This window comes from Tyto alba, unplaced genomic scaffold (genome assembly GCF_018691265.1).
Source record: "Tyto alba isolate M040663 unplaced genomic scaffold, T.alba_DEE_v4.0 Super-Scaffold_2, whole genome shotgun sequence".
NCBI lineage: Eukaryota > Metazoa > Chordata > Aves > Strigiformes > Tytonidae > Tyto > Tyto alba.
This window is the reverse complement of record NW_024881282.1, coordinates 34,657,709-34,685,237: the sequence shown is the minus strand read 5'-3', so window position 1 is coordinate 34,685,237 and position 27,529 is coordinate 34,657,709. Positions and strand designations below refer to the sequence as shown.

Here is a 27,529-nt window from a genome sequence, read left to right as displayed (position 1 = left end):
TAACTCTCTACAACAGACTGTTAACCAACACCACCACCTGTGAATGCAAAAATTCTGAACATCACAGAACTGATGTTCAGAACTGATCAAAAGTATCCTCCTTTAACTCAAAAAAACCCCAAAAATAAATGCAAAATGAGCATAAAAGCCATCTCTTCCCCATTCTTAACAAATTATTTAAGATTTTTTTGGTGCAAGTGTCAGAATCTTACTTTTAGCAGAGAATTTGTTCTCTTTCCTGGTGCGTCCTGTTTTCTTTAGGCAGCCATCGCAGACAAAGCTGAAGCAAAAATAGGAGAAAGTAAAAATCCACCCCAGGTCAGACTGTAAAGTTCCTTAACATCTCACCATTAGAAGCAAGATCTTATCCTGTCTGGAAAATACCTTAACTGAAATCTGAAATAAAAGGCAGCACAAAGAACAGTGTCAGCAGAAACAGCCCAACTGTTTCAGAGTGGCAGAGGAGGATCTGAACTCCAGGGGGGTGCATCTCCTGTCAGTCACTCATGTCACGACCTGCAAGCCCAGGAAACAAGGCCCCCACTAGCAGGTCTAACAATATTGGCTTAAAGTATTCTTGGAACAAATAGTCTCGAACTTCTGTCTCTTATGAAGATGAGATACTGCAACACAAAGCAAAAGGCTGATTTTTTCCTGAAAGCCCAAGTACACTGTGGCATAAAATGATGGGCAGATTCTTCCTCAGTTGCAGGGTGTCTGCCGTCTTCTGCAGCAATGTGGAAGGGACAACAGAATGGTAAAAGTCATAGCTCTCTTGTCAAGAAAGGGAACATTTAAGCTCTTACAGACCTTTATCTACATATAATGTATCATCTCTTTTAAATGCAATCAGAAGAAAACCTAGTATGTTGATCAATAACTATGGAGTATCTAAAGAAGACTAGATTGTTTTTCACATTTAATCTGATCACTGAGGTTAAAAATAAATTCATCTATTAGATTCTTTAGTTGTTACAAAATTTCTTTGAAGATGAAAAAGCAATATGATTTGTACAGAAAACAGATGACCATGAAATTGTTACCAGAACTAAAGCCATCTTTTCATGAATGACCAGTATCTTTATATGTAAAAGGCTGAAACATAAGGCTGAAAGGTCCTCTTTCACACAAAGGAATGTTAGAAACATTTAAGATTAGAAACAACTTCACACACATCACAGTAAGATATGATGTCTAAATTTGATGTCACCCTATAGATTCTGTAAAATTTTCAGGAGGGAATGAAACTTCTTCTATGAGACACTCTTTTAAATATAACCGATATAAGGAAGTTTATGCACTGACTCTAATACAGCTATCATATACTCTCTATTTAAGAAGGAGAAATTCCTCACCCAGAAGGCCAGATTATCTCATTATGAAGAACACAGATCTGGTGCATTTTTCTTCCACACTCTATACATTCAACAAATCTGTAGGAGGAAAAAAAGGGGGAAGGGAAGCAAAGTTAGTCATGTCATTACTTGCTTATATATTTTCTAATATTTTATTAGAGGATTTCTAGCATTTAAGCTCTTGAGCCTATTTAACATAGAGGGCACATCTATGCCGAGAACAGCCTCCAGAATGAGTTAAGAACCTGTCAGCTCAAATCAGGTAGACTACTCAGGGACACATTGTTATTATCATTTGCTTGCCTTACTGACATCCACTTCACTCATTTTTTTTAAAGTGAAGCCCTTCTGAGGATAAAATCTGTAAACTGCTTGTTGCTATAATAAAGAGAAGAAAATGGATTCGGAGGTGTCAGAAAAAAAGAACCAGGAGAAATAGTTGGCTGTTAGTTGCTCCACTATGCTTGAAGCCTGGGGTACATTTCAAATTTACTGCAGAAAGGTGGGAAGGAAGAAAGCAGAAGCAATATCAAAGTCACTTTCAGAAGACTAGCAGAGATTTAAGGACAACCGAGGTAAGTGACATGGTCTACTTCACAGATGTTGGTGAATATAGTTCTCCAAAATACCTAAGGTTGCTTCATGTACCAGAACAATCTGATTTCTTTTGAACATGTCTATATATAAGTCTGAGACTCTGAATAGCTCTCATTTATGTAGAGCATATGGTATCATACGGTAAGTTAGGCTTGTATTCTAGTATTAGTCTATCTTCACTATAACAAAGGGAAAGAAAAGTTATGAATCAAGTTACTATTCTCTCCTTCCCACAGCCCTTGTAAAACAGAAGAACTGGCTGACTCTTACGCCCTTAGAAGGATGGTGTGGGAAGAATGCGTATCCTTTTTGCTCATTCATTTGAGAATGAAGATAATGTTTACAGAGTAGCAGCATAGGTGTGCAATGCAGGACCATGTCAAGTGGATTCAAAAAAACTCTCAGGAATATTAAGGAAAGCAGCTAAGTCACCATCACCTTAACTTTCCTGAATGTCTATAGTTCTGCTTCCAGAGCAGTGCTGAAGAACTGGCTGATTCAAATCTAACAACTTTTCCTTCTACTACAGCTGCCTGTAAAATATGACAACTAGAAAAGCCAACAGCACTGAAAGAGCTACTGCCAAATGACTCAAATCAGTTCTGAAACTTGAGCATTTGCTGCAGCAGGGTCTCAAAGCAGAGCTATCTCCATTCATCCTTCTGTTGAATCCACGCTCAAGACAACAAAATGCAATAGTTTTGGCCCACACATACAGTGCCACAGGGTTCTCAAGTACAGCTGTGGCGGTTTGGGTTCTCAGCACAGAGTGCCAGGTATGCTGCTTACTGAGCAGCCCCTGCTCACTAACAGAGCTACATGAGATTTGGAAAACATTGAAAGCTGATAGTGAACGAATAACATGTCTTTTACAACATAATAAAATGAGGATCATTCAAAGTGTGGCAGCATTACTTACAGTTCAGGGTCCAGTGTATCATTTTTCCTTTTTGAAAACTGTTCTTTGTTTATCGTGCTATGGAAAAACAGGCAGTAAAACTCAGTTTTAAACACAAGACAACATACATTCGTGCCATACCACACATATCCACACATCAAGACAAAACTTGCAAGGAAATTTTTTTTTCAATGTTTACTGGCACTAGAAGGAAATTGGTTTTATTTCACAAAGTGACAGATAACTAAAGTATATACCATCCTTGACTCTGCCCGTGGAAAACATTCTTTTCTACGGGACAATAGCTTGTAGAGAACCACATTGCTCCCTTATTCAGTTTCACTCAAGATAAACAGTAAAACTTGACGACATTCAAGTTTTGGACCAGTCTGATCAGGATTTCATAGTGAAAGGACTATTCGATATGCCTCTCTGATATTCTGAAGGCAGAGAATACCAATTATCTTTGATTGTTGAGAAAGGTAGGTTATCTTATTTCAGATTCCCCTAGCCCTCCTTCCAGATTAACTTCAAAGGATAAATTTCAGCTTCCAAACCCTGCAACCCCAGCCCAGCCATTATTCTATATTATCTTTATTTTCCCTACGGCATTTGCAAGGCTACAGATTCCATCTTTTTGACAGTGAGGTCCTGGATATCTTTTACATCCATCTAATTCAAAATAGTCCAGAATAAGCATACAAGAACACCCAGATCTCTGCGAATTTACCCCAAAGAGGGTGCTGTGTAACATGAGATCAGTACATGCCTCTGAGAAGCAATGACAGAGACTCAACTCAACTTGCATCAGGTGTGTTTACCTTCCTATGCTTCTATTTCAGTGTTTATTCTGAATAGTGCCACCTGCAGAATACTACAAGCTTCTTATCAGATAAATGACAAAAGTTCAATCTCTCAATAACCTCAAACTATTATAATATGGTGAGTAAAACTGTAAACACTGACAAAAAACTGCAGACTTGACAGATATATTCCTAATAGTTTTTTGCTTCAGTTCATTTTTACTACAGGTTGTGGTAAGAGAGAAAAAGAGCAGGATCTCTATGCCCCAGTAAAATTAGCTCCTAAGAGAAAGCCATTAAGCAGGTGAGAGAACATTCAAAAAGTGTACTTGCTCCTCATGTGCATCCTATAGCCTCCATTTTCACTACACAACAACCAAGCGTTTAAGCCAGCTATGAAAAAGAATACCAGGAGCTGGAAATACCTTCTTACCATTGCTTGTGTTCAAAGAGCTTTTGATTGTTTCCATTCTTTAAAAAAAAAAAAAAAATTTCTATCCAGTATCTGTTTCCAAATCTAGTGTAAAAATTAAAATCACTCTATGCTGCATTCTATCCTGACTCAAAGGTTTGTGGCAAACCGTTCCAACATATGTGTATGAGAAAGATCATACTCTCTCAGCAGCTAAATAAAAAAATTGTATTTGTTATTTTTATATATATTATATATAAGCATTAATATATATCCTTTATACACAGATTTACATGTATATAGGTATTTGCTTCTCTCGTGTAAATATTACATATTCCACATCTCATATTAACAGAACTGGACAATATGGATTACATTTTGGGTATTTTCTTCTACTAGAGTAGCAATCCATACCACCCACAGGGACATGGCCCATTGTGCTGACCAGCACACGAACACTATTTCTTCCTTTTTCTTTCCAGAAAGACAGATGCACTCTTACATCTTCCCAAGCCCCAGTGGATTCTTTCACTACTGTTCTAGATACATCCATAAGTGCAACTAGGATGTGGTAACACGCTGCTAAGACAACTTCTACTTCCAGTGAAAGTTAACTCAGTATTTCCACAACTCTCACTCTGACTTCAGACCTTCCTGAATTCCCCACTCGCTTCTATCTGTGGTGTTCCTGCAATGCTCTCCCCCAAAGAGCTTTCTTCAACAGCTCCAAGAGCAACTGCTTGGCATCATTTATCCCTCAAGGGCTTCCTTAAGTCTCCCAAAACTCTGTTGCAAGATTGTTTTTTTGAAAAGTGAGGAGGGTACAGCAGAATGAAAGACTGTCCCAACAGTTTGCCACCAGCATGGAAAAGGCAACTAAATCCATGCACAGCTTTTTACTGTGATCTCCTCAACAACTACACAGCATTTCTCATAAGCAGATGGCATTGCAACAGTGAAATATTTGTATGGCAGAAGCAGGTGGCCTGTTTCTGATTTGGATGAAAAACAATCTTAAATTGAATACAAGTTTAATAGCATAGCCAGTCTATAAACAGAATGGTACGTTTGACTGTTTCAATCCATGTCTATCACCTACCTGCCTGTAGGCATGGTTATTTTTCTGCAATAGAACACTTTCACATTATTTTCAGAAAAAAAGTGTTTCCCTTCCCCTTTACTGGAATAGTTGCAATTTTAAGCACTCAGTGCTTATTCTTCACTACAGTTCTTTAAAATCTGGACTGACTGAAAAAAAACCTACAGGCTTTTATGAAGATCTGTCACAATCTACTATGCTACAAACAGCAAGCGTTACCTAAAACTAAATTCCTTCCCTTTGAGAAAGCCCTATAGATCATAATACAGCTTATGAATGCACAGCTCAAGCAAACAAATAACTCACGTTTGAGGTTGTGATGGGTCATCTCCCAGAGAAACGCTCTCCCCTTGGATTTCGTTGAAGCACTTCTCACAGAAATGATACCTGTCAGCAAGAAGGCCATATTTGGGTGAACTGCTCCGTCCACACAACACAGCCCAAGTCAAGCAACGGAGCCACCAATCACAGCAGGCCAAGGGAGGGACAGGAGCAGAGAGCAGGTCATCAACGGCGACAAGGATATTCAATGATGCAGATTTATGGGCCCCACATTGTGTTTGGTTGGTTTGTTTATTTGGTTTGGTTTTGTTTTTTTTTTGTTTGTTTGGTTTTTTTTTTGTTTTTTTTTTGTTTTTTTTTTTTTTTGTGCAATCAAAGCCAAGTGCAGACAATGACAAGCATGAAGGAGAAATAAAAAAATAACACACACACAAACAAAGAAATGGGGGTTTGCAGGACAAAACCAAAAACATAGAAGCAGGACAAGACAACACAAAGCAGAAAGCCAAGGCAAAGCACAGATTAGCATTAAATCTCTCAAATGGGTTCACAAACAGCAAATGAATAAAGCAAATTAAACACGAGTATTTCATTTTAGCATAACCATACCCTCTTCATTTTAATAATCCATGCCATGTACAGCAAGGAATTAAAATGAGTAAAGAGAAAGAGCAGAAGGAAGGAAGAACTGCTACTCTGACTTGTACATCAGCACAGCAGTTCCGCTGGCAGGAGGATCTGCAGGAGATCAGTGGAAGAGGCATAGTCTTCCATTTTAAATATATAAATGCTGAAAGGCCACAGGATTCTCTCCCAGTTGAAAGGGAAAGCTAAACATCAGAAGCTTTGAGAACAATAAAATTTGTCCTCAAAATAAATCTTACAGGCATTAATTATAGAACCGTCAAACTGTATGTTAACTAAATACCTAACATTAACTACACACATAATGCTCTACATTGAAATGATTCTGCCATAGCCCCGTTCGAGTGTAGAACAGTTCAGGCATCAATACAGCAAGCACTACAGAGAAAGATTTCATTTATACTTGAATAAAATTGCGATTATTTCAAGATTCTATTCCAGCCCTCAGAAATGTTCTAAAACTGTAGCCTCTCCATTACTAAGGCATGTTAATTGAGTGCACAAGACATCTAAAAATAAATAAAAGAAAAATCAAACAAATTTATTAAAGCCACACATACCAACATTATAGCAGCTGATGGGCAAGAGACAAGTGTCTCAACCCTTTCTCCCAGTTTTCATCTTAGATAATCCAGAGAATAGTACTTCTAGAATTGTACATTTCAGTCTATAGATATATGTGCATGTATGTATATAACAATTTACAAACCACATGTATACACCTGTTACAGTGCAAACATTCCCTTCTAATGTTTGAAAACATGTAAGCATGTCAGATTTTTGAATAATAGTCTTTTGGTCCATCTAGTGCTTGCCCATAGATAAATGTAAGCAGAAGATACGTAGCGTAGAGCTTTTCATATCATGTCAATAAGTCTAAAACAATAGTTACTATGGAATACTGTAAGGTTATTTCATAGTTTTTCACTCCTCAAAGCCTCCATTAGCTGCTATAAACCTTTATGAAGCCTAAGAAGGTTAAAATATAACTCCTGTAGCTCTTTGGTTGCTTTCACCTGACCGAGTGCTTCAGAAAACTACAATTCTTGCAAAATCTTCTTGTCTTTCAGGTAAAAGCCTTAGCGTTTTGTTGTTCTGGGGATTTTTAAGGTGTTGGAAAGAATGCCAAGCAAGAACTAAACTGATGGAGGGAACACAGTTTGGAGGTAACCAGCCCTCTGCTCTAACAGGTGCATTCTGGTGACAGGCCAGAGGATGTGGGAGTGTTAAAGCACGCATTTCCCTGCTTCTTCCTGCCTCGCTTCCCCAGTAGGCAAAGAGATGCCTAGCAAGAAAACTTATTTCAGAACTCAAATAGGTTTAAATCCTTTAATAAACCCCAAGTCAAAAAAATTATTCAAAAGAGCTGTAAAAGTGTCAATTTTTACAGCACTTCACAGAGCTGCTGACAGCTACTGCAAGACAACTCCCCTAAGGAAACTTTGGGAGAAAAAGCAGGCATCAAGTTACTGAAGATCTGAATACACAAATCTTCCAATGAAGATTTGCATCACAAGAATAAGTTTGTTTTTCAGTGTTAACATCATGAGAAACACAAAGACTTGCCTAGTAAAATGTGTATGATGAGCATTAGTATACTTGCTGCATAGTTTACTCTGTTCTGCATGAAAAATATGGCTGCATGGTAGGAAGCAAAGAGAACAGACTTGTCTATGATTTGTAGATAACTGAAGATTTAATTAACTGCAGGATAAAAATATAGTGAAACATCATGTTTCTGCAAACAAGAGAGGAAGAGCAAAGGCTGCAGTGAACTTTTGGCAGAAAGAAATCATTAACACACAAGGTAAACTATTCAAGGGCCCTTCCAGCAAATTTTTATCTTAAAACACAAAGGTGTACACACAGAGAGGGTGTATATGTAAATACATGCACGCCTTTAACAGATTGATTGCAGCATGCACAAAGCCGCACCGAGTGAGTTTTCCTTACCTGTTCTGGTAACTGTAGTAAGTGGCATCTCGAGGGATTGTGCATAGCTGTTTGCCATAGCAACACAAAGTCTGTGGCGAGAACTCCAACTGCAAAGAGGAACAGGTTGTCTTAGTGCTCATACATGTTTTCACTCGCCCTCCATGGGTAGCAAGCATGACCCAGACAGCGATCATTTCCACCTTATTCTGTGCACAGATCTCACAGTACAAGCAAGGGTATGAAGTGTTAGTAATAAGAAATGTTCAGTGGGCTGTTATTCTCAAGTTAGCCCTTCTCCAAAGATGGAAAGCATATCACAACACGACAATGGAAATACACAGTCTCAATATATAGTGAAACGGAGAGCGCTTCTGCAGTAACAAAACCACATCTGTTTGATTTGCAATAGCAAAACGGATTCACCCTGATCAAAACAAGCCTTCAGTTCCTGACTATTTTGCCTGCTAAGGGCATATATACAAATAGACGATTTAAGCACTAGATAGAATTACAAGATCCATAAAAACCTCAAAATCAGATTACTCTAGATGGCTAAATCCCAGTAAACTTCCAAAATTTTTGACACACGGTAACTGGTAACAACTGCAACTGCTGTTTTCTTCCCCTTTCAATACCAGGAAGCAAGCAGAAGACTAAAAATATTTCTTTTCTTACCTTTCTTCCACAGCAATAACCAAGGCTCTGCATAACCGGGTCAATTTCTTGCTCAAACACCTCTGCTAGTTTGGAACAGTACTTGTATACCCGGGATGTTTTGCGGTTATACAGCCAGGCATTATTGAACATGAGCCAGATGTCATCTACATATTGCCACGGTTCCTGATACTGTCCTGTGTCTAGCTTCCTCTTGATAGTAGAAAGGTCCATGGGGTTCTTCACTATGTCAAAATAATCCTGCAAGAATATGCGCCATATCAAAACACTACTACAGAACTATGTTGTGACATGACAGCCTGCACATTCTCAGCATATAAATTCTTCTGAAGTACATCAAGAAAAACAGGTTCCTCCCTGACTTGACTGTCAAACTGCTTGTGACACACAATGAAATCTCTAAGTAGTACCACATCACTCCCCAGTGCTTTCTTTTCATTATTCCTTTATTTCTCAGGCTCTACTGCTCTTGCACTCCTGATGATATAAACCCACTCTAATTTTAGTCAGCAAAACAATTATTACAAAAAGTAGGAAATGGCAACGTTTTTGCAGCCACTGTGATCTGAGGATATACACAGCATTAACAGAAAGCAACTGTTCTTAGTAGACCAGACAACCTAGTAAACAAAGAAGTAACTCTATTAGATGATAAAAGATAACATGTCTCCTCTAAAGAATGACTTCTAATCCCCTCCCATCAATTATGGGACCACTTCTCCTACAAAAGTCCTTAAGATATGACAGCCAATTGAGAGCTTGTTAAAAGAATACTGGAAATATGCATGTCTGCTTATAATGCAGGAGGCCTTGAATTTTTATAGTACCTATCCTAAGAAAACCCACATCAAAACCAAACAAAAAGCCTTTCAGGCAAAAAATGTCATCCAAAGCACCCAAATAGGACTTCTGTGTATACATATTTTTGTATAAATAGTAAACTTGTGTGGTCAATCGACAGAGTTTAAAACCACAGATCTTTGAAGGATAGTAATGTCTTCTGAAGACAATTCTAAAACAAGCAGATAATCTGACCTAACCTAAAACTATAACTTGAATAGTCTCCTCAGATAAATAATAATCAATGGATTTATTCTTTTGTTAAAGTGGTCTTGATCTGCTTAACCTCTCACATATTCAGCCAAGTTTTATATATGATGAGAAACATCTATTGAAATCAGCAATAAAAGCATCACAACATGAAGCAATATCCATAAAAAGCCCACACAGTACTGGGGATCTGTTGGTAATCACTTCAACGTACGGTATACCTGCTTGCTTATTCACAGCAACATAGAACTGAACAAACTTTTGAAAAAACAAACTTTCCCAAGTCAGGCATTGTATGTTCCACTGCCTAAGCTGAACTTCTTCAAATGCATCCACATAAAAACGTTAACAAAACAGACTTAAGCTGTTCTCAAACAGGTATGTTATAATACAGTAGTTTCGAATTAAAGCCAGGAAAGTATCTTACTAAGACACTCACAGGAATTCCTAGTAGTTGGGGATCTACAGGCTGTCGAAATGGAAGAGACTCTGGATCCTGACGGTAAAGTGCCTCCAGTGTTGGCATAAGCGCCTGACGCAACTCTTCTGGCTTGAAAACTGAGAAACAATTGACATTAGAAAGATAACAGAAACAGCTATAAGGAAGAAACCTGCAGGAAAGCGTGAGGTCTGTGGAAAAAGACTATGGACAATGGGTTTAAAGTACTTAGCATGGTTTGTTTATCCTCTGCAACACTGAGTTCTGAGGAGGATATTAAAATGATCACCTAGACACAAGGAGATGGCCTAAATATTAAAGAGAATCTTGTTTTTATCATAGAGAAGACACTGCTAAATTTAATAGGGCTAGTTTACATTCCAGATATGGCCCCTGAGGTCCCAGGAAAAAACTTGTCTAGAAAAATATGTAACTGAGGAGTATTTAAAATCTTTATTGTGTTGACGGTTTTACTAAGGCTTAATGTTTAATACTAAAGCCTTAAAGAACTCGCCCAAAGACAATTACAAGCACATATTATTAGATATTTTTGTCCAAAAGCCACGAAGAACAATCCATATAAGCTTACTGAGTATCAATTAAGAAAGCTCAGGTTTTCTCCCCCCCCCAAAGATTTCTCTAGGGAGATGCAGTGAATTTCAGTCAAACCAGTGTTCCTGCTTACTTTTTTTCTTAGACTGCCCAGCTGCTGGAGAAGACTGAGTAGCTGGAGTAGTAGGTCCTTCTTCTCCCTCTGCTACTTCAGCCTTCACTTCGCATTTCTTCTCTTCTTGCTCCATTGGGTCTGGTTTACACTCCTCCACAACCGGTTCTGCTTTAACCTGGAAAGGAGTTTGGAGCCTGTAACTTAGCCTCCTGTGAAGTCACCCATCCACATTTCTGATCTTTAAACCTATCCGCCATCCTGGCCACCAATCTTCCCTAGGATTAAGGATATCTACTTCGTAGTCAAAACCTGCCTACAACTCGAGCAGATGTGCTAGAATGCACGTTTAAATACTGCAGCCTTAGCAATGATGAGCTGCTGACCATTCTGAGCTGCAAGTGGACACACAGGTACTACTCACCCAGCTCTTCTGGCAGGTCCAACAATCGCTCATATACTGGGGCTGCCAGGATAATGCTACTGGCAGCCACACTCCTAGCTGTCCTCAGTGACAAGCTGTCAGAGCCCAATAAAGCAGACCATCACGTACGTATAGAATCACAGAATCGTTTAGGTTGGAAAAGATCTTTAAGAACATCCGAGTCCAACTGTAAACCTAACGCTGTCAAGTCCACCACTAAACCATGTCCCTAAGTACCACATCTACATGTCCTCTAAACACCTCCAGGGATGGTGACTCAGCCACTTCCCTGGGCAGCCTGTTCCAATGCTTGACGACCTTTTCAGTGAAGAATTTCTTCATAATATCCAATCTAAATCTCCCCGGTGCACCTTGAGACCATTTCCTCTTGTCCTAATATATGATATTCTAACACTTAAGAGCTGCCAGTGACATCTGAAGGACTGACGTGAGTGCTCTCTCACACTGGCATTTACCAAAAAGTCTCACAGCTGCAACCACATTATCACGGTCCTTCCTGTGGCCACTGGCTTCTACCACCACTTCACCAGGAAACAGAGACCCTTCTTTAGGGAGAAGTGGAGGAAGACAACACTCAAAATAGCAGCAGCAGGTAGCACTTACAGCTCTCATTGAACTCTGGAAGGAATGGCTTGCATGGAGACAGAAAGCATCTAGCAGCACCGGATGAAAGATATTCTACCCAACAACTGGCCAACAATCTCACCTCAGGTTTCTCCTCCATTTGCATCTCTGTTTGTTCTGGTTCCCCTTCATCTGTTTTAATATCCATTTTCACTTCCTGCAAGGGTGGCTGCTGCTGCTCTGGAACAGTCTGCTGAGAGTTCACCTCTGTGCTGCTGGTGGATGGGGGGTTGGATACCTGCCCATCAATGCTTACGGCTGGCTGTGAAAGCTGGGGGAACAAAACACACATTACAAACAGACTTCTAATGACTTGTCTTTCTCTAATCTACCTTTTACCTGCCAAGTTTTAAGGCACTCTAGTCCATCCACTTGCTTCACCTGAAGAACATACTGCTGCACAACTCCAATTATAGAAAAACATGCAACAGAAACATGCACTGGAAGCCCTAGTGTATAGAAAATGACATACTGTCTCCCTATTGTACACCACCACCATGCATATGTAGACATACCTAAAAACCTCATCCATGTTTCACAGTCAATTTCAAACCATGCACTAGAATTCTAAAAAAATACTCCCTTCTCTGCAAAAAACAGGTGATCTATAGACATGTCTTGATGCAAAAAAGGTTACTTCCCAAATGTAAAAAACCTATTTTGATATTAAATATTCCAGGAGCTGCCTTCATTATCAGACTCACACAAACATAAAAGACCAACTAGAAATTCAACCTTACGCTGAAACATTTGCAGGGAAAGCACAATGAAAGTATTTCCTTACAGGTGTTGTGGGGTGCTGAGGCTGCAGCGGTGCTGTTGGTGTGGGAACAGAGGCAGTTGTGCTCTGCTGTGACAAGGGTTGCTGCTGTTGCTCCGCAGAAGGGGTAACTGGAACTGGAGGCTGGACTTGGGGAGGCAGCTGTGCCTGTGGAGGCGTTGGAGTCTGCCTTTGGGGGGGGTGCATAGTTTGTGACTGTGGTCCAGGTGGCATTGCCTGAGGAGTAGGTGTGGGAGCAGCAGTGGCAGCTGCTGCCGCCTGCTGTTGCTGTGATCCCAAGCCTGGGGGCGTGTGGTGGGGTGTTGGTGTTCGGCTAGGTACTGGAGAAGGAGAATTTCGGTGCATGGGAGGCTGTGGAAGAGGTGGGCAGTGAATATGGCTCCCTTGAGAACCTGGAGCCATTGCAGGAGAATTCACAGGACAGGAAGCGCTGGTCATTTGTGCCTGTGGGAAAACAAGTACACATCTGCCATGACTTGAAATAAAAAAGCGAGAGAAATAGCTGTCAAATGGCTGCTTTCCCACAGCTACCAGCATACTTTAGAAACATGTGGCAAACTGTTTTGTTTTTAAAAAGCTATTTCAAAAAGAGAAATAATCTATTCGATTTGTTTTGCTCCACACGAACATAAAGCTGTTTTATAATTTAATTCAGTTCTAAAGGAGAAGTTTCAACAGAATAACTTATGCTTGTTGATATGTTTAAAGAATGGCACACCTACACTGCCAGTTTGCAAAACATTTTCTGAAAGTACAGATTCGTTCATTCTGAATATGGGACAATGCACCACAGTGAAAAACTGCAATCAAATACACTTAATGTGCCCATGCCCCCACCCCCAAGACTAGAAACTAAATTTATCATCAGAAGTAAGTACAGCTGTAACTGTACCATTACGAGATTACAAAAAAATTGTACTGGTCAAGGAAAAAAAGCTGTCACTCCACAATAATCTTGCCTGCAAACTAGGAAGAAGCATCAACGAGAAGCAAACTGACGTTCCCTACTTCTTCCTGGCCTGAAAGGTTCTTGCTGAAAAGGGAGACGGAAAGGACAGCAAGGAAACTGCTAGACTGCAAGTTCAGATCTTTAGTAGTGATAACCCTCCTATCCCCCAAAGCCAGCAACACACATTGGTCCTGGACAGACATGCCTTTTTATGCCTTATTCCACCAGCTCTTCATTTCTTAGGCTCTGCTGCTTCAATGTTCAGTAAGAAATTCTTAACCACTTCATACTGAGTAACAGTTTCATCTTTGCTCCATAAAAACAAACTTAAAAAAAAAGATTCCTGTGTCACACAAGCTAAAGCCTGAGAACAAGCCAACAATGTTTCACCCTTGCCATTCCCAGTGCTACATCACGAAAACACAGAGTCTCAATAAATTAATTCAGTTGACTATAATTCCAAAGCATCTTGAGAAAACAAGTTGTTCTCCATCACTACAAACTGAACAACGAAACCAGTATATGACAGAGCCTACTACTGACACCACTTCCACAAATCAGAACTTACTTGAGAAACTGGTGTCTGATTGCCAGGCTGAGTCATAGGCATGCTCGCTGCGTTCATTCCAGGGGAAGAAGCAGGGAACTGGGTCTGTTGTAGAAACTGATTCTGACCAGAAGGCTGGCCAACTCCTGGTTGCTGCATACGTGAAGGAAATCCCATCTGTTGGAAAATAAAGGAACTAATTTCACACAATGTGTGTACATCTCCATAGTATTTTACAAAAAAACCCCATTTATCTTGTTGCAGAAATTGATGCTTGCTGCTTATCTGTAGGATGCAATACGGAAAACCTGTTTATAGCTCCTCTCAGAACACAGAAACTATGATGATTACTCCTGTAAGCTAAGGAAAAGGATATCGATTTCACATTGAGACTGTGACTTAAGATTTATTTTTATTCCTCATTTTAAGGATGCAACAGCACAATAAGCCACTTAAACTTAATTTTAGGCAATTTTTACCACAAAGATGTAAAGGTTTACCACAGACCAGTCAAATCTTTCAGTGGAGATGCAAAAGGAGGAACCCACGGGTCAAGAGAATGAAGAGGTTAAGTTTGATTTTTAAAATGTCTTTCATGTATTTATTTTAAGGAAACCACAGCCAACAGAAGCAGACCTGCAAGCTCAACACCCTGGACCAAACCGCGCACTGACCTGGTTCATGGCCCCCGCCTGGCTTAGCTGTCCAGGGTGCTGAAGAGGAGGGGTTTGCCGGGGTCCCATCGGTGACAGCTGCATGTTCATCTGGCCAAACTGATTCATTCCTATGTGTTTGTGCCAAAAAAACACTTATAAACAAAGGTCTGAATTCTCCTTCGAGCAACATTCAACACTGGAAGAAATGCTGCCAGTTTCTTCCTAATTTCCTATTCTAGCAACCAGTTTTCAAACACACAATACCACAAAGGAAATACTTCCTTCTATCAACCAGTCACATGAAAGAATTTTAAGTGTCCAAGCTACCATACTCCTTCAGAATACAGACTAGTTTCCCCAACTCCCGCCCAGAGCTTTTTTTCTACTGTTATCAAAGGTGTGAAGCTTAAGAACCACTGGAGTACGTGGATAAATAACCAGAAGGGTCACACCTACTGCTGAAGATCAACTTTCTACAGTAAGTTGCGCTATCTTAATTACATATTAGATATTCACTTATTGAATCCCAAATTGTATCTTCACTTCCTTAAGTACTCTAAATGTTGGCTAAAATACTTCTTGAATATGTAATGAAGGTTCTGCCTCTTCCTTCTGAGCAATAATTTTCACCATCTTCCCTCTGCCACCATCATGTCCTCACCTAAGCTGACTAGGCCTACCATGTTTGACTGACCCCACCATCCTATGTTCACACAATCAGAAGTTCCAAAAGCATTGAGTTCTTTGTTTAACAAAGCAAGCAGCTAACATGTAGCTCTTAAATTCACAAGATCATAAAACACTATTAGATATATATATAGTTTTATATATACATAATACATAGTTATCTAAGTATTATACAATATAGATAGCTATTTTCTTAATCAAATGGGAAAACTGCAGGCGAAACAAAGGCTATGACACTTCAGCAAGAGCTGTCTAATTCCAAGATTCCTTCAGTATCACAGTAGTGATTTTTCTTCAAATACTTACCTGGCTGTGCCTGCATGCGATTCATCATCTGGTTTGGCACATTGGCACGTATCAGGGTTGGGTCAGGAAGAGGACCATCTAGAAAAAAAAAATGGAATAAGATTATGGCATTTAGAGGACCACCAAGTTTTGTCCACCAAACATTTTAGTGAAAATTACACACAAATCCATGTGTAAAACCCAAAAATATGGACACAGTCCAGTAACTCTAAACACTCCCAAAGAGTTCTTAAAGTGTGAAACAAAACCAAAAGCTTCCTTGAACATATAAGCATATCCCATTGGCAGACATATCCCCTGACTTACAAGTCAACTTTTAGAAACTGAGAACAAATTTGAAGTAGGTTATCAACAAACTCAGTGGCTCATGAATATTCCAGACCACAAGAACTTCTACAGACCACTACACTGTTACTGCACCTCTAGAGTTAAAACACTATGAAAACTACATGCTTCAACAGAGTATGTATCAAAGCTCTGAAGTCTGAGAACTATTAGAGTACGCAAGTAACCAGAAGTGTCCCATCTACTGCTGAAGATCAACTTTCTACAGAAGTTACACCAAACAAAGTCACAGTATCAACCCTTAATAATATTTCTTGGATCTTGGTAATGCAACTTGGTAAATCCTGTTCTGACTTCAAGCATAAAAAAACCCCCCAGAACTGGCTTTACCAAAACACATTCAAATTTAAGCAGGAAAAAAAGAACTCAGATGAAGATTCCTGCAGTATATGCCTGGAGCTACTGGATCTTTCTGCGGTGTTATGAAAAAAACAGGAAGTATTTTGTCTCCTCAGTCAACTAATTCAAATTTTGATCCTATCTTTTTAACTTATTACACTGTCACTGATAGCTAAACATCTGCTTCCATGAGGGGTCTTAAGAACTCTGTACATAACTGTTAAGTACCTAAGATCATGCAAGACAATGAATCAAGGAGAAAAATCCTTTTCTTCAGAGAAGACTCTCTCCTGAGAGCTTCCAAGGGGGAAGGGGAGAACAGAAGAAGGGTAGCTCTCTAGAAAGTATGTTTGCAAAACTGTTCCACTTAGTTTTAAGAAAGACTACTTCAGTTTCCAGGGATGTCAGTCCAAAATCAAAGAAAAAAAAAAAAAGATCTTAAAGCAGATTGTGGCTCAAACAGTTAAAAAAAATACTAGTGCTCTTTTACAGTTAAATCAGAGTATGGGATGCAATTTTATTTAGAAATGTACAGTTTAAAATCCTGTATTTCAATTATTTACAGGACTTAACTGGAAATACAAGATTACAATATTAGCAGATGCCTCTCTCCACTTTCTAATTAGAAAGATCACCCAAAATAATTTGACATCTGTTTTTATCTGTTACCCAAATAAAAATATACTAGATACCTGACAGCCTACAGTGCCTTGTCCCTTCCTAATGTTGTAAAGATCCATTACACTCTTCAGCAGCATGACAGTTTTGATCATTAACTCCTCTCAAAGTCAATTTTATTCTAATATGAAAATGCATGGTTTCCAGGGAATCTAATAGTAATAATAATAATCTGTTTAGCATTAAGAAAGTCAATTCAAGTAACAGAACTACTGTGAAATAGAAGACAGCTGCATGGGGGAAAAAGTAAAATCTGGTTTTCATTGCATGCTGGAAAGACTGTCCGAAAAAACCCAAACAAGGCACAGAACAAGTACTATCTAAACTTTCAAAGGCATAAATACCTACGCACTCCAACCATACTCTCTGCTTAGCAACAATAGTAATAGTGACGATCATTTTAAACACCACACAACTAGATATTATGAAAATACATTTCTCTTACAGTTATCTTTGCATTGACTAATTCTAGAGGTGAATCTAGTGAGACTGAAGTTCTACAATGTTAAGGATACAACTGAATCTCCATTCCCTCCACCCTCACCCTCAAAGTAAGTGTAAATGTCTACAATATTTCAATTTGTTCAGAAGACTAAATGCTTTTAGACAATCTATGGTCGTTAATTAACGAACAGCAGAGCAAAGACTTTGCAAGTACTTCTGAACAAAGAGGAGGAAGTTCTGTTTAGCTTTGAACAATCCAGATACCTGTGAAACAAGAAGGGCAAAATGGTCACCAGCCTACCAAAATGACAGTACAGGATTCCCTGCACCAGGCAGAGTCAGTAACCCAACCATTCTTACTTGCAGACATCCCTGGCTGGGGCTGTCCCATGTTGGGCCCTTGATTCATGGGAGCCTGTGGCATGCCCGGAGCATTTGGGATCATGTTTTGCTTCTGCAGCCTAGTCCTTCGTTTCTCCTCCAACTCTTTCTGAATCTTATAGATCTTCTCTGCTAGCAAGTGATAGTACTCTGCCTGTTGGGGAGGAACACAAGTCAGGAAAGATGATGACACACACACATTAAGTAAAGACAACAGGTCACAGCGATCCAGGCATGGAAGACAGCCTGCCACATGCAAATTTTGGTGGCTCTCCCTTTGCAGGGGCTGCCAGGCAGATAGGAGGGCAAAAACGGGCACTGCTGGCAATCATTAGGCCAACACTGGACACTTCTCTTGTGTACAATGCTTTTTTGGAAGAATCACAGTGAAGGAGCTTCACATTGTCTTAAGGGAACCCCAAAAAGTCTCAGGCACAGCACATCCCAACAGACACCACCCTGACTGCCAGCACACCCAAGCAGAAGCCTGAAGCTGTCTGGGTCCTAGACTGCATCCAGCAGCCCCTGAACTCAGCCTGGGACTCTCATCTGTGCTTTCACTCCTCCTCCTCCCCAGCCACTACAGGATCAAGGCAGAGATACACACGGCTGGATGACAGAGGTTGGCATCTCACCCTGCTGTTTGCCGATTCATACATATCCCCTTCCACCTTCCGAGCATATGCCACCAGATTCTCCATACGCCGATCCTTCAGTGCTGCAGGGTCAGGAGTAGGAAAGATGGCTTGGACTCTGGGAAGGGAAAAAACAAAAACAAAACAAAACAAACAAAAAAAAAAAAACAAACCCAAACCAAGTCATTAGGATGTCCCCAGATAAGGGCATCAGCACTAACCCCAGTGATCTGAACACAAAGCAGCAAGCGATTCTTCTGACAGACTTCAGCACTGCTACTGCTCCCAGGGAACACTGTCCCCGTGTCGTTGGCTTGAGCACAGAGCAACACACTTCCAGTACAACAGCCCCAAACCAGCAGATGCGGCTCCGTTAATGACCGGGAAAGCAAGAACGCATCTTTTGGGCTTCTGCTTTCCCTTCTCATGCACCCTGACAAAACTCATTCCCTGGCCCCGCAGTTTTGGAAGCCAGGCTTCCTCCCGTCTCACACACCCACCTCAAAGGCAGCAACTCAGCCAACAGTAGATTGGTTTGATATTAGCTACTCACAATTTATGAACAAGGTGGTTTCGGAGGTCCTGAGTAATGTCTTCATGCCACTGCTTTCGTATTCCGGTATTGGATGGTTGAGCTGTTGGCATGGCTCCCAAACTGGCAACGTTGGTGCTTTCACTCATCATGGGGCTTCAAAAACAGAGCAAGAATTGAGGGCAAAAGTCTATCCCAAGCTTAATCATCTTATAGTCATTGCCTCTTTTAGAATAATGTTAGGACAAAGTGCTAGTTCAGCCATTCCCTAATCAATGGACAAACTCTGCAGAAATAGCTGCACAGACACCAAAACAACGCCGTGAAAGAGTACATGCTGTCCTACCCAAGGATCTGGAAAACTGCAACAAAAGAGACAAAATCCAAAGGGAGAGAGAGCCATCAATGGCATTTTCCCCACTGTTTATGCAAGAAGTGCCATGAGATCAAAACAAAATCACTGGGGTGCAAAGAATAATTCAACTCACTTTTGAGAATTCATGGTTGAATGTAACATCGAGTCAGGCAGCAGATTAGGGGTTTGAACCCCTACTCCTCCATTCACTCCCATTGGATTTGCACCTAGAAAACAGAATAAGTATTTTTAAGTCAACCACCCATTTACTGTGCAAAATCAGTAATTGCTTGGCAATAACAAGGGCCTAGACTTTCACATACTTTGACTTCTGTGAAGGGAGTTTAAATCACCTGTTGCTCTCAATCCTCTTCCATTTAGAAACTTAATGACTGACTTTTACAAATTTAGCACAACACTGGTGACCTCCAAGTCAAGCATCACACCACATCACTCCTCTGCACATCTTCCTGAACTCCTAAACAAGCAATTTCAATTTGCTGCAAACACCATGTACTAGAGTCCTTCTCTGTGACTCCCTAACTGAAGATCCTGCATTATCAACCACTTCTGTTGTTTTGTTTAGAAGTGGTTGGCTTTTTTTTGTCATTCAGGGGCTTAGCATATATATTCACGAAAGCTTCAAAAACTTGAAACATCAGCTACCACCTACATCTGACAAGGTCCCCTCTCACCCACTCCATACTTAAGGATCCTACAACTAACTCCGATGTTTGTACTAAGAAGGAAAATCTGACAATCCTCTGCAGGAAAACACTCTTATAATTTGTTATGTACCAAAATCTGACTTTCTGAATCACAGCAGATCTCAATCACCATGAAAAATTGCCTATTTTCTTCACACACTACAGTTAAAACTCAGAGTGAAGAAAAATGCAGCATATTTCTGTCTGGAGCTTCTGAATAGATCACTTTGAGACATTGATAGTAGCATGAAAGCCATTACCAATCTTTGCATGTTTTTAGGACATCTGAATCCTACAGAATCTGTATTTTCATCTGTATTTCAAGACACTGCGTACAAGAGAAATCCACTAAGTAAATCAAGCCTAACACATACCTCTAATATCACAACCTAGTGTTTTAACAGTCTTTTCATAAAGCTGCCTCCAGCCTCCCTTCCCTTAATCACTTTCCTCTCCTTCTCAGATTCACTTTGCCATCGGGGAGCAAGCTGATGTAGAAGACAACTGTCAACCTTTGCTTTAACTCTCCTTTTTCAACTGCCAAAACCAACGATTCATTTGATCTACTTAGGACCGCATCTTTTCACATCACAGTCCTCACCAAATCCTGCTGTTCTCCTAAACTAGCCTTGTTGTCGTAAGCGCCATGGGCTGATACATCTCATTGGATTTTCTTATCAGTGCTACAAGGAGTGCCCAATAAGAATGCACAGGTCAAACTGTGTCTATGAATAAAAAAAACAACCCAGAGAACCATTTTGCTTCAGAAAAATGGATGACACATTCCTTTCAACCTTTCAAGGCCCTCACATTTTGGAGCTTCTAGGAATTAATTTATTTGTAAAATACTAATGCACAGTAGAAAACCATTATTATAATCTAATTGTTTTAAGCCTAAGATCTCAGGACCCTTCCCCACACTCCCCTTTTTAAAAAAAGGCTTTACACACTGGAAGGCAAAGTTTTAGCAGCATACAAGTTACATGCAACATATAAGGCCCAGCCCTCTCCAACAAGCCTACTCTACCCAACAGTCTTTTCCCGAGTAACTCAGTAGCAACACATCCTTTGCTGCAGAAAGAGTACATCAGACTGCAGCTTGCAACCAACTACTACTTTCCTCTGCAAACTCTCAGGTTCTTCCCCATGGAATTCCTGTGTGTACACAGCACTCATTCTGTACACGAGCTTGTCACGGTGCATAGAGGCAAGATCACTGCAATCCCATATGAGCTTGTGATAAATCTCTACCAGCTCATCTTTCCTCTTTTCCATTAAAAAAAACAAACCAAACCAAAACACCGCCTCTACTTAAGCAACTCAAGCAAAGAGCTTGGGGTGAGAAAAATTCCTGTGATGTAACCTCAAACTATCAAAATTAGATTTGATGGTTAAAGGTTACTTCATTTGACACCAGTGATAGCCATGTTAGAATGAATTGCATTTCAAATTAAAATTCTTACATAGTCTTTTGTGATTTTACAATAAGCCACCCAATTTACAGTTACATGACTCCACATGACAGGATCCAGAGAGAAAGTCTGTTGTTTACTACTATTTATTTTTAAAACAAACATTACATATCTAAAACTGTAAAATGCCGCACTCTGAGTGACAACAAAGTACACTCGAATACAGCCATTCTAATACATAAATTTCCAATTAAAAACTCCTAAAAAGCCCAACACTTGCATTAGAATACAATTATACAGCTACAAAACAACATTAAATAAAATGCTTTGGAAAACTGGTTCTCAAAAAAGTCATTTTTTCTGAAGAAAATACTTTTCCCAGAGAACTTGTTTTCCAAGAGATAGCATCCGGGCCCTCCAACATTCATGTCCCACCGAGTAGCTTGCTATCTCAAGTCTAAAATACTGCAAAGCCATACCTTTTGAAAATTAACTAGCAGCATTAAGCTAGTAGGTTAAGAAAATCTGCATTAGATAGCACAGGAAAGTTGCCTGTAGTTTGTATTTTAACACAAACTTACTCATAGGATTCATAGGGCGCAGACCCTGCGGTGACTGTCCTTGTTGCTGATTCTTCACTTGAGCCTGGGGTTGTGTCTGCATCTGGTTCCCTTGATAGGTCAGACCAAGGGCTGCGTAGGCTCTCTCGATGGAGCTGGGGTCTATCTGACTGGTAGTGTTTATGCTGGGTGTTGTCTGCTGCCCCACGCCCACAGAGCCAGTATTTGCAAGTCCTACTGCAGCTCCGCCCAGCAGCGCTGGAAGAGACATACCAAGTTAGTAAGAACAGCAGGAGGTAGCCAAAAAGGACCCTGGAAACAGAGAAAGAACATAAAGAGTGCACTGGCTGTTCAGATCTAAAACATCTCCTTCTAGGAGCATGAGGAGAAGAGGCCAGGTCTGGAAAACCTGTCATGAAACAGGGAGACAAGTTTTGACCCAACCAGCCATTCCAACAATATGCTGTTTTCCCTTTGAGCTGCTGAGAGGAAATCCCACTCTAAGTATTTAGGACACATCTGTGTGCTTCAAACTGAACACAGAGGCACACCGTGTCACAGAGGCTAAAGGCAGAAGAGATGTGCTTTTTTTAAACAAAATCTTAAAACAAGAAATATCTCAGCTCATATTAATGATGAGAAGAGACAAAGGTAACATTAAGAAAGGAGAAAAAACCCATACAGGTAACACAACAAAAATCTTGACAAAGATTTTAGCAGGAAGACCGAGGGGACACAAAGAGAAGTGGAAGAGACATCTGATGCAAACAAAGGATGAAGACAGAACCAAATACCCTTGGGGCCGAAATGACACAACCCTCTGAGTGCACATCTGTCTCCAGAACCTGGCCAGCTGGAAGAGGTGGTAGTGAAAAGCCAATCATTTGGTTGAGAGAGCTATGACTTGTTCACTCTTACCACTCTCCTGCTAGGAAAATCCAGTAAAGTTAGAAAGCTTCCATAAGCAATAGCTGTCAGACACAGAAAAATACTCCACAACTCTACAGCAAGAAGAAAATTGTATTATGTGTTCTCAGGTTCAAGAGCATCACCACTATCACCTGCGTGCAAGAAAGTTTAACTCCCAACATGTGTTTTATGGTTTATCCAATATACAGAATTCCCCAGTAGACTCACACTGTTGATTTCTTTTGTCACCAGCATTTTTGAGAGGCAAGCATACAGGACAGTCATGTCTCGTACAATTCTTCCAGTGCGAGATGATTTGTCGGGAAGATGCGCAATGTGCCACTGAGGAAGGGAGGGGAATAAAAAAAAAACAACAACTTTTACAAACTACTGCCGCTATCTCCACATGGTCAATGCAAACTGAGTAGGGTACACCTCCAACTCTCCATGCACATATCTATATCAATGCAGGTCAGTAAACTATTACTTGAAATACTTCAGCACTAGCTAGCCCTAAAAATGTAGCCAGATTTCTTCAAGTACTATTGGCTCAATTAAAGCTTACTTGAAAGCTCTGTATTATACACCTAAGCCTATGTCTCCCTGGCTTGAAGGATAACACCTTATATATCAGGCAGACTGTACCAAGTAATCAAGATGCCATCAACTGACACAACCCAGACAACCCTAAGCTACCAGCAAGGTAGCATACATTTCCCTTGGCTAGTGGAACACACTAAGAGCTCACCAATACCAGTAGCAGCTTAATTTCTGGCTAGCTATTCCTTGAGGTTTGTCTCTTCCATTTAAGGGAGGCAGGTAGACTGCTGCTTGCAGATTCCTGTCTACCCTTACTGGAAGGCAGCATCCAAAAGATCTTACAGTGAATTATAAAGTTAAGCAAAAGATCCTCACTAATCTTTGTGCTAACTCGTCCCCTCTAACTTGCCTAAACTTTAAAGGCTCAGAAGCTGTTTGATTTCCATTCTTAAGAGGACAGCTAGGTTAAAAAAGATTCTACTTCCCAAGCCACCCACTAGTTGTTCATCTCTTTCTAGGAGTTCTTCTCTTCCAGCAAACGTTGAGCACATCTATATAGCCACTTCTCCACTTACCCTGGCAAGACTTGCCAGCCTGACAATGCGTCATGTGGTTCAGGACATTCTTCATGGTTCGGCAATGAGGGAGGTTGCACTGTCGCACCTCCCCGTTGGCCTGTTCTCGCCGCTGACACTTGTGAGCATGTAAGAGGAGAACTAGTTGCTGCTGAATGAGTTTGCGTTTTTCTGGATCTGCTGTCGGTGCTCCAGACCCCATTCCTTGAGAAGCTGCTGGCCCCATCCCAGCTTGCTGAACTTGGGGAGGCTGCTGCTGGCCCTGGAGAAGGTGGAAGGGAAATTCCCAGAAATAAATCTATTTTTGAGAATAATCCATTTAGTACATAAACAACAACAACAAATCAAAGACAACAAAGAAGAGAAACAACTACTGCATTCTGTGATTAAAGAAACAGCTCACTATCTGTAGTTCTGGATGATTCATACTAAATATACCCCTTAGGAACTGTCCTGGCAATAACTCTCTTGCCAGCCACAATTTCCTCCCCATATCACTTCCTAGTCCTAGCTCTTGCCTTATCAAAGTCCAGCAGAACTCTGCACATGCTCGCAGGTTAATTTGTGGTGCTAGACCAACTAGAAAATATTAATAGCACTTAAGACTTCAAATCTCCTCCTCATTTTGGAGGCTAGAAAGTTACATCCACAGTTCTTGCATTAACAGAAGAAAGCACCTTTTAGAGTGAATAAGAGTTTTGCCCCTATTTCAGTATAAAGTGCCTCAAACTGACTGTTCCTAGAAAAGGAGAATGAAGTACAAGTTCTGGGAACCTTTCTCCATCAGGAAACTTGCACATAGGCATTCAAAACAAGCATCTCCTAGTTTCTGCTAGAGATGAAGCACAACTTCAGGATAATACATGCCACAGAACTAATGTCAAGTATGGCAACATCTAATACTTCTTCTGTACTTCTGTGTATTTCTTCAGACTTCTTCCTATTTCCTCCAAGTGACATTTGAGGAGCGCGCAGCAAAGAAAAGAAGCTCAGGGACTCCATGTTGCTTGGATTATTTCAGTTCAACAGCCTTCAGTTTCTAACAGACTTTTCACAGAGAGTTTTAAAGGATGTTTCTGCAGCTCTCCAGATTTCTGAATCTCAGCTACCTGCACTGCTAAGCCCCACTTCTCCCATAGCTCTTCAATACTAATATTAACCTTTCATTTTTACAAGGAGACTTCACCAATTACTCAGTCCCCTAGGGGTTTGTATATGTTCCAATATGACCATAACTGCCTTGTTTGCAGCCTGTCATTTTAAATGACAGTAGAGATAGCAGCAACTTTTCATTTGTAGGTTCAGCTGGGTAGCAGTTCAACTTCAAAAGAGTTATATACTCTACACTGGACACACACTTGACAGCTGGGGCTCTGAACAGTAAGTTTTGGCTGCTTGTTTATTGGTTCATATAACCAACTGGTTTGCTAGTCTTCCAATGCTTCATGCTCAACTTAAAAAAACATTGAATAAAACTTAGAGGATTGAACTCTTTTAAATTCAAAAGTACAAGTACAAAAGTTATCTGAAAATGGGTATTCAGCAACAGTTACTGGGATCAAGAGATTAACTCTTCCGAGGGGTAGAGGTGCAAGCTGTATTCCAAAATGTGAATTTAATTCCCAAATTAAAAAAATAGATATGGGGAAAAAAAGCAGGACATATTGCATGTCATACCCCTAACTGGTTTAAGCTTCTAAAATAATGAAGCAAACACATTCAGCCACCAATGTTAAGCTCAAGCTAGGGAACCTAATGTTAAAACCTGTCATTTATAGGCTTGGACCATCTACTTTTTGACCACTATTCCCACCACTCTTACTTCCCCTTTCCTTAAGTCCTGCTGCAATAATGGTGGGGGTGGGGAGATGAGGAAGAGGAAGGCACAACAGGGCTACTAGAGCAACTGCCAGGGAACCTTCTGCATCAGGACTCTTGTGTGTGCTCACATAATTCAGAACAGGAACAAACACACAACAGGGTCTTCTAAGCCCTATCATAGGTAATACCTGTTTGAGAAGGGATACTTCTCTCTCCCAAAAGCATCAGTGAGTACAAGGAAGAAAATAATCCTCAAGACAAAGCTACACTGAGGAAAAAGGGCCCAATACACCAACCACAAGAGAAAGAATGGGAGAGGAGAGGTGTCCAAACAGGTGGCAAAGCTCACTTCAGTTAAGGAGCTCCATTTCATTTTCTCTGCTAACAGGGTTTGAAGCGCAAAGTGTGGAGGTGCAGCTTATCTACGGAGAAAACACAACTCAGCCCTTTCCTTCGTATCAGCCTATTTAGGGTTGAAGCAAGCACACTATGTGTGGATTCAGAGCATGCCCTCACACTGGTATGACAGCTGCCAAAACTTATAACATGACAACACCAGAGTATATTGCTCCACTTTGGTCTACTATAACATCTTCTGCAGCTACCGCCTTTCATTCTACTTACCATATTAGGCATTCCTGCCCCAGGAACTGGCTTCTTGTCCAACGGAAACTGTGGTAAACTATTCTGCAGTCCAGCTTTATTCTGCATCTGAGGCCCAAGTCCACTTGCTCCAATCTGCTGCCCGGTATTCTGACTATATGGCTGGCCATAAGGGCTGGGACTGCTCATCATTCCCATCTAGGAATTAAAATGGTAAGATGTTCAAGTAAGATAGCTTAAGTTCACAATGTAAAAGGCAAATGAATACTTCAGAGAACCAAGAGTGATCGCAGCCATGAACCAACTGCAGTGCAATACTGATCCACATGCTTCCCCTGCTCCTTTATGTGCATCTAATTCACTCATCACACAGCATTAACTCCTCAACCAGACAGTTCCTATAAACACAGCAAAGCCAACTTACCAACCTTTGAGATCAGTATAGTCAGAATTGGCCTAATTATTTCTTTATAAAAATATTCTGTTCAACAGATTTCTCTTTTCAGCTTTCCTAATCACAAGTTCGTACCATAGACTATATAAACTCACAAGTCTGGAAAAATTTTTCTGCTCCCTACATCTGTGCAGACTCCAAATGGAGACAAATACCACCTTCATTCATATCAGCAGGGTTTAGCCCAAAACCCTCCTACCCAACTGTCAGCACTCCCACAGCTCCTCTCCAGACAGCCACATAATAATGCATGTCTGCATTTTCAGTACACAACCATTCTCAATTTAAGAATACACCACAGCCATAGGTAATACCACACAGTCAGAGGCATGGTAACTCATTTGCAATAAGCAGTACTAGAGGTCAAAGGAGATTGTAGGAAGGAACTCT

The 27,529-nt window shown here is 40.4% G+C and overlaps 1 protein-coding gene across 1 annotated transcript in view; it reads right to left on the bottom strand.

Moving 5' to 3' along the window:
• EP300 (E1A binding protein p300) overlaps positions 1 to 27,529 on the bottom strand; it is a 63,433-nt gene that overhangs the window by 13,264 nt on the left and 22,640 nt on the right. Inside the window, exons 3-23 of the mRNA XM_032996714.2 lie at positions 26,707 to 26,883; positions 24,262 to 24,523; positions 23,375 to 23,488; positions 22,259 to 22,495; positions 19,692 to 19,785; positions 19,225 to 19,359; positions 18,672 to 18,789; positions 18,016 to 18,190; positions 15,850 to 15,927; positions 14,875 to 14,984; positions 14,222 to 14,377; positions 12,708 to 13,148; positions 12,006 to 12,194; positions 10,876 to 11,032; positions 10,191 to 10,309; positions 8,702 to 8,941; positions 8,045 to 8,133; positions 5,471 to 5,551; positions 2,872 to 2,928; positions 1,356 to 1,433; positions 213 to 280 (exon numbers count right to left, since the gene is read on the bottom strand). Of these exons, the coding sequence (XP_032852605.1) occupies positions 213 to 280; positions 1,356 to 1,433; positions 2,872 to 2,928; positions 5,471 to 5,551; positions 8,045 to 8,133; positions 8,702 to 8,941; positions 10,191 to 10,309; positions 10,876 to 11,032; positions 12,006 to 12,194; positions 12,708 to 13,148; positions 14,222 to 14,377; positions 14,875 to 14,984; positions 15,850 to 15,927; positions 18,016 to 18,190; positions 18,672 to 18,789; positions 19,225 to 19,359; positions 19,692 to 19,785; positions 22,259 to 22,495; positions 23,375 to 23,488; positions 24,262 to 24,523; positions 26,707 to 26,883 (3,175 nt within the window). The remainder of the gene's footprint in view (positions 1 to 212; positions 281 to 1,355; positions 1,434 to 2,871; positions 2,929 to 5,470; positions 5,552 to 8,044; positions 8,134 to 8,701; positions 8,942 to 10,190; positions 10,310 to 10,875; positions 11,033 to 12,005; positions 12,195 to 12,707; positions 13,149 to 14,221; positions 14,378 to 14,874; positions 14,985 to 15,849; positions 15,928 to 18,015; positions 18,191 to 18,671; positions 18,790 to 19,224; positions 19,360 to 19,691; positions 19,786 to 22,258; positions 22,496 to 23,374; positions 23,489 to 24,261; positions 24,524 to 26,706; positions 26,884 to 27,529) is intronic.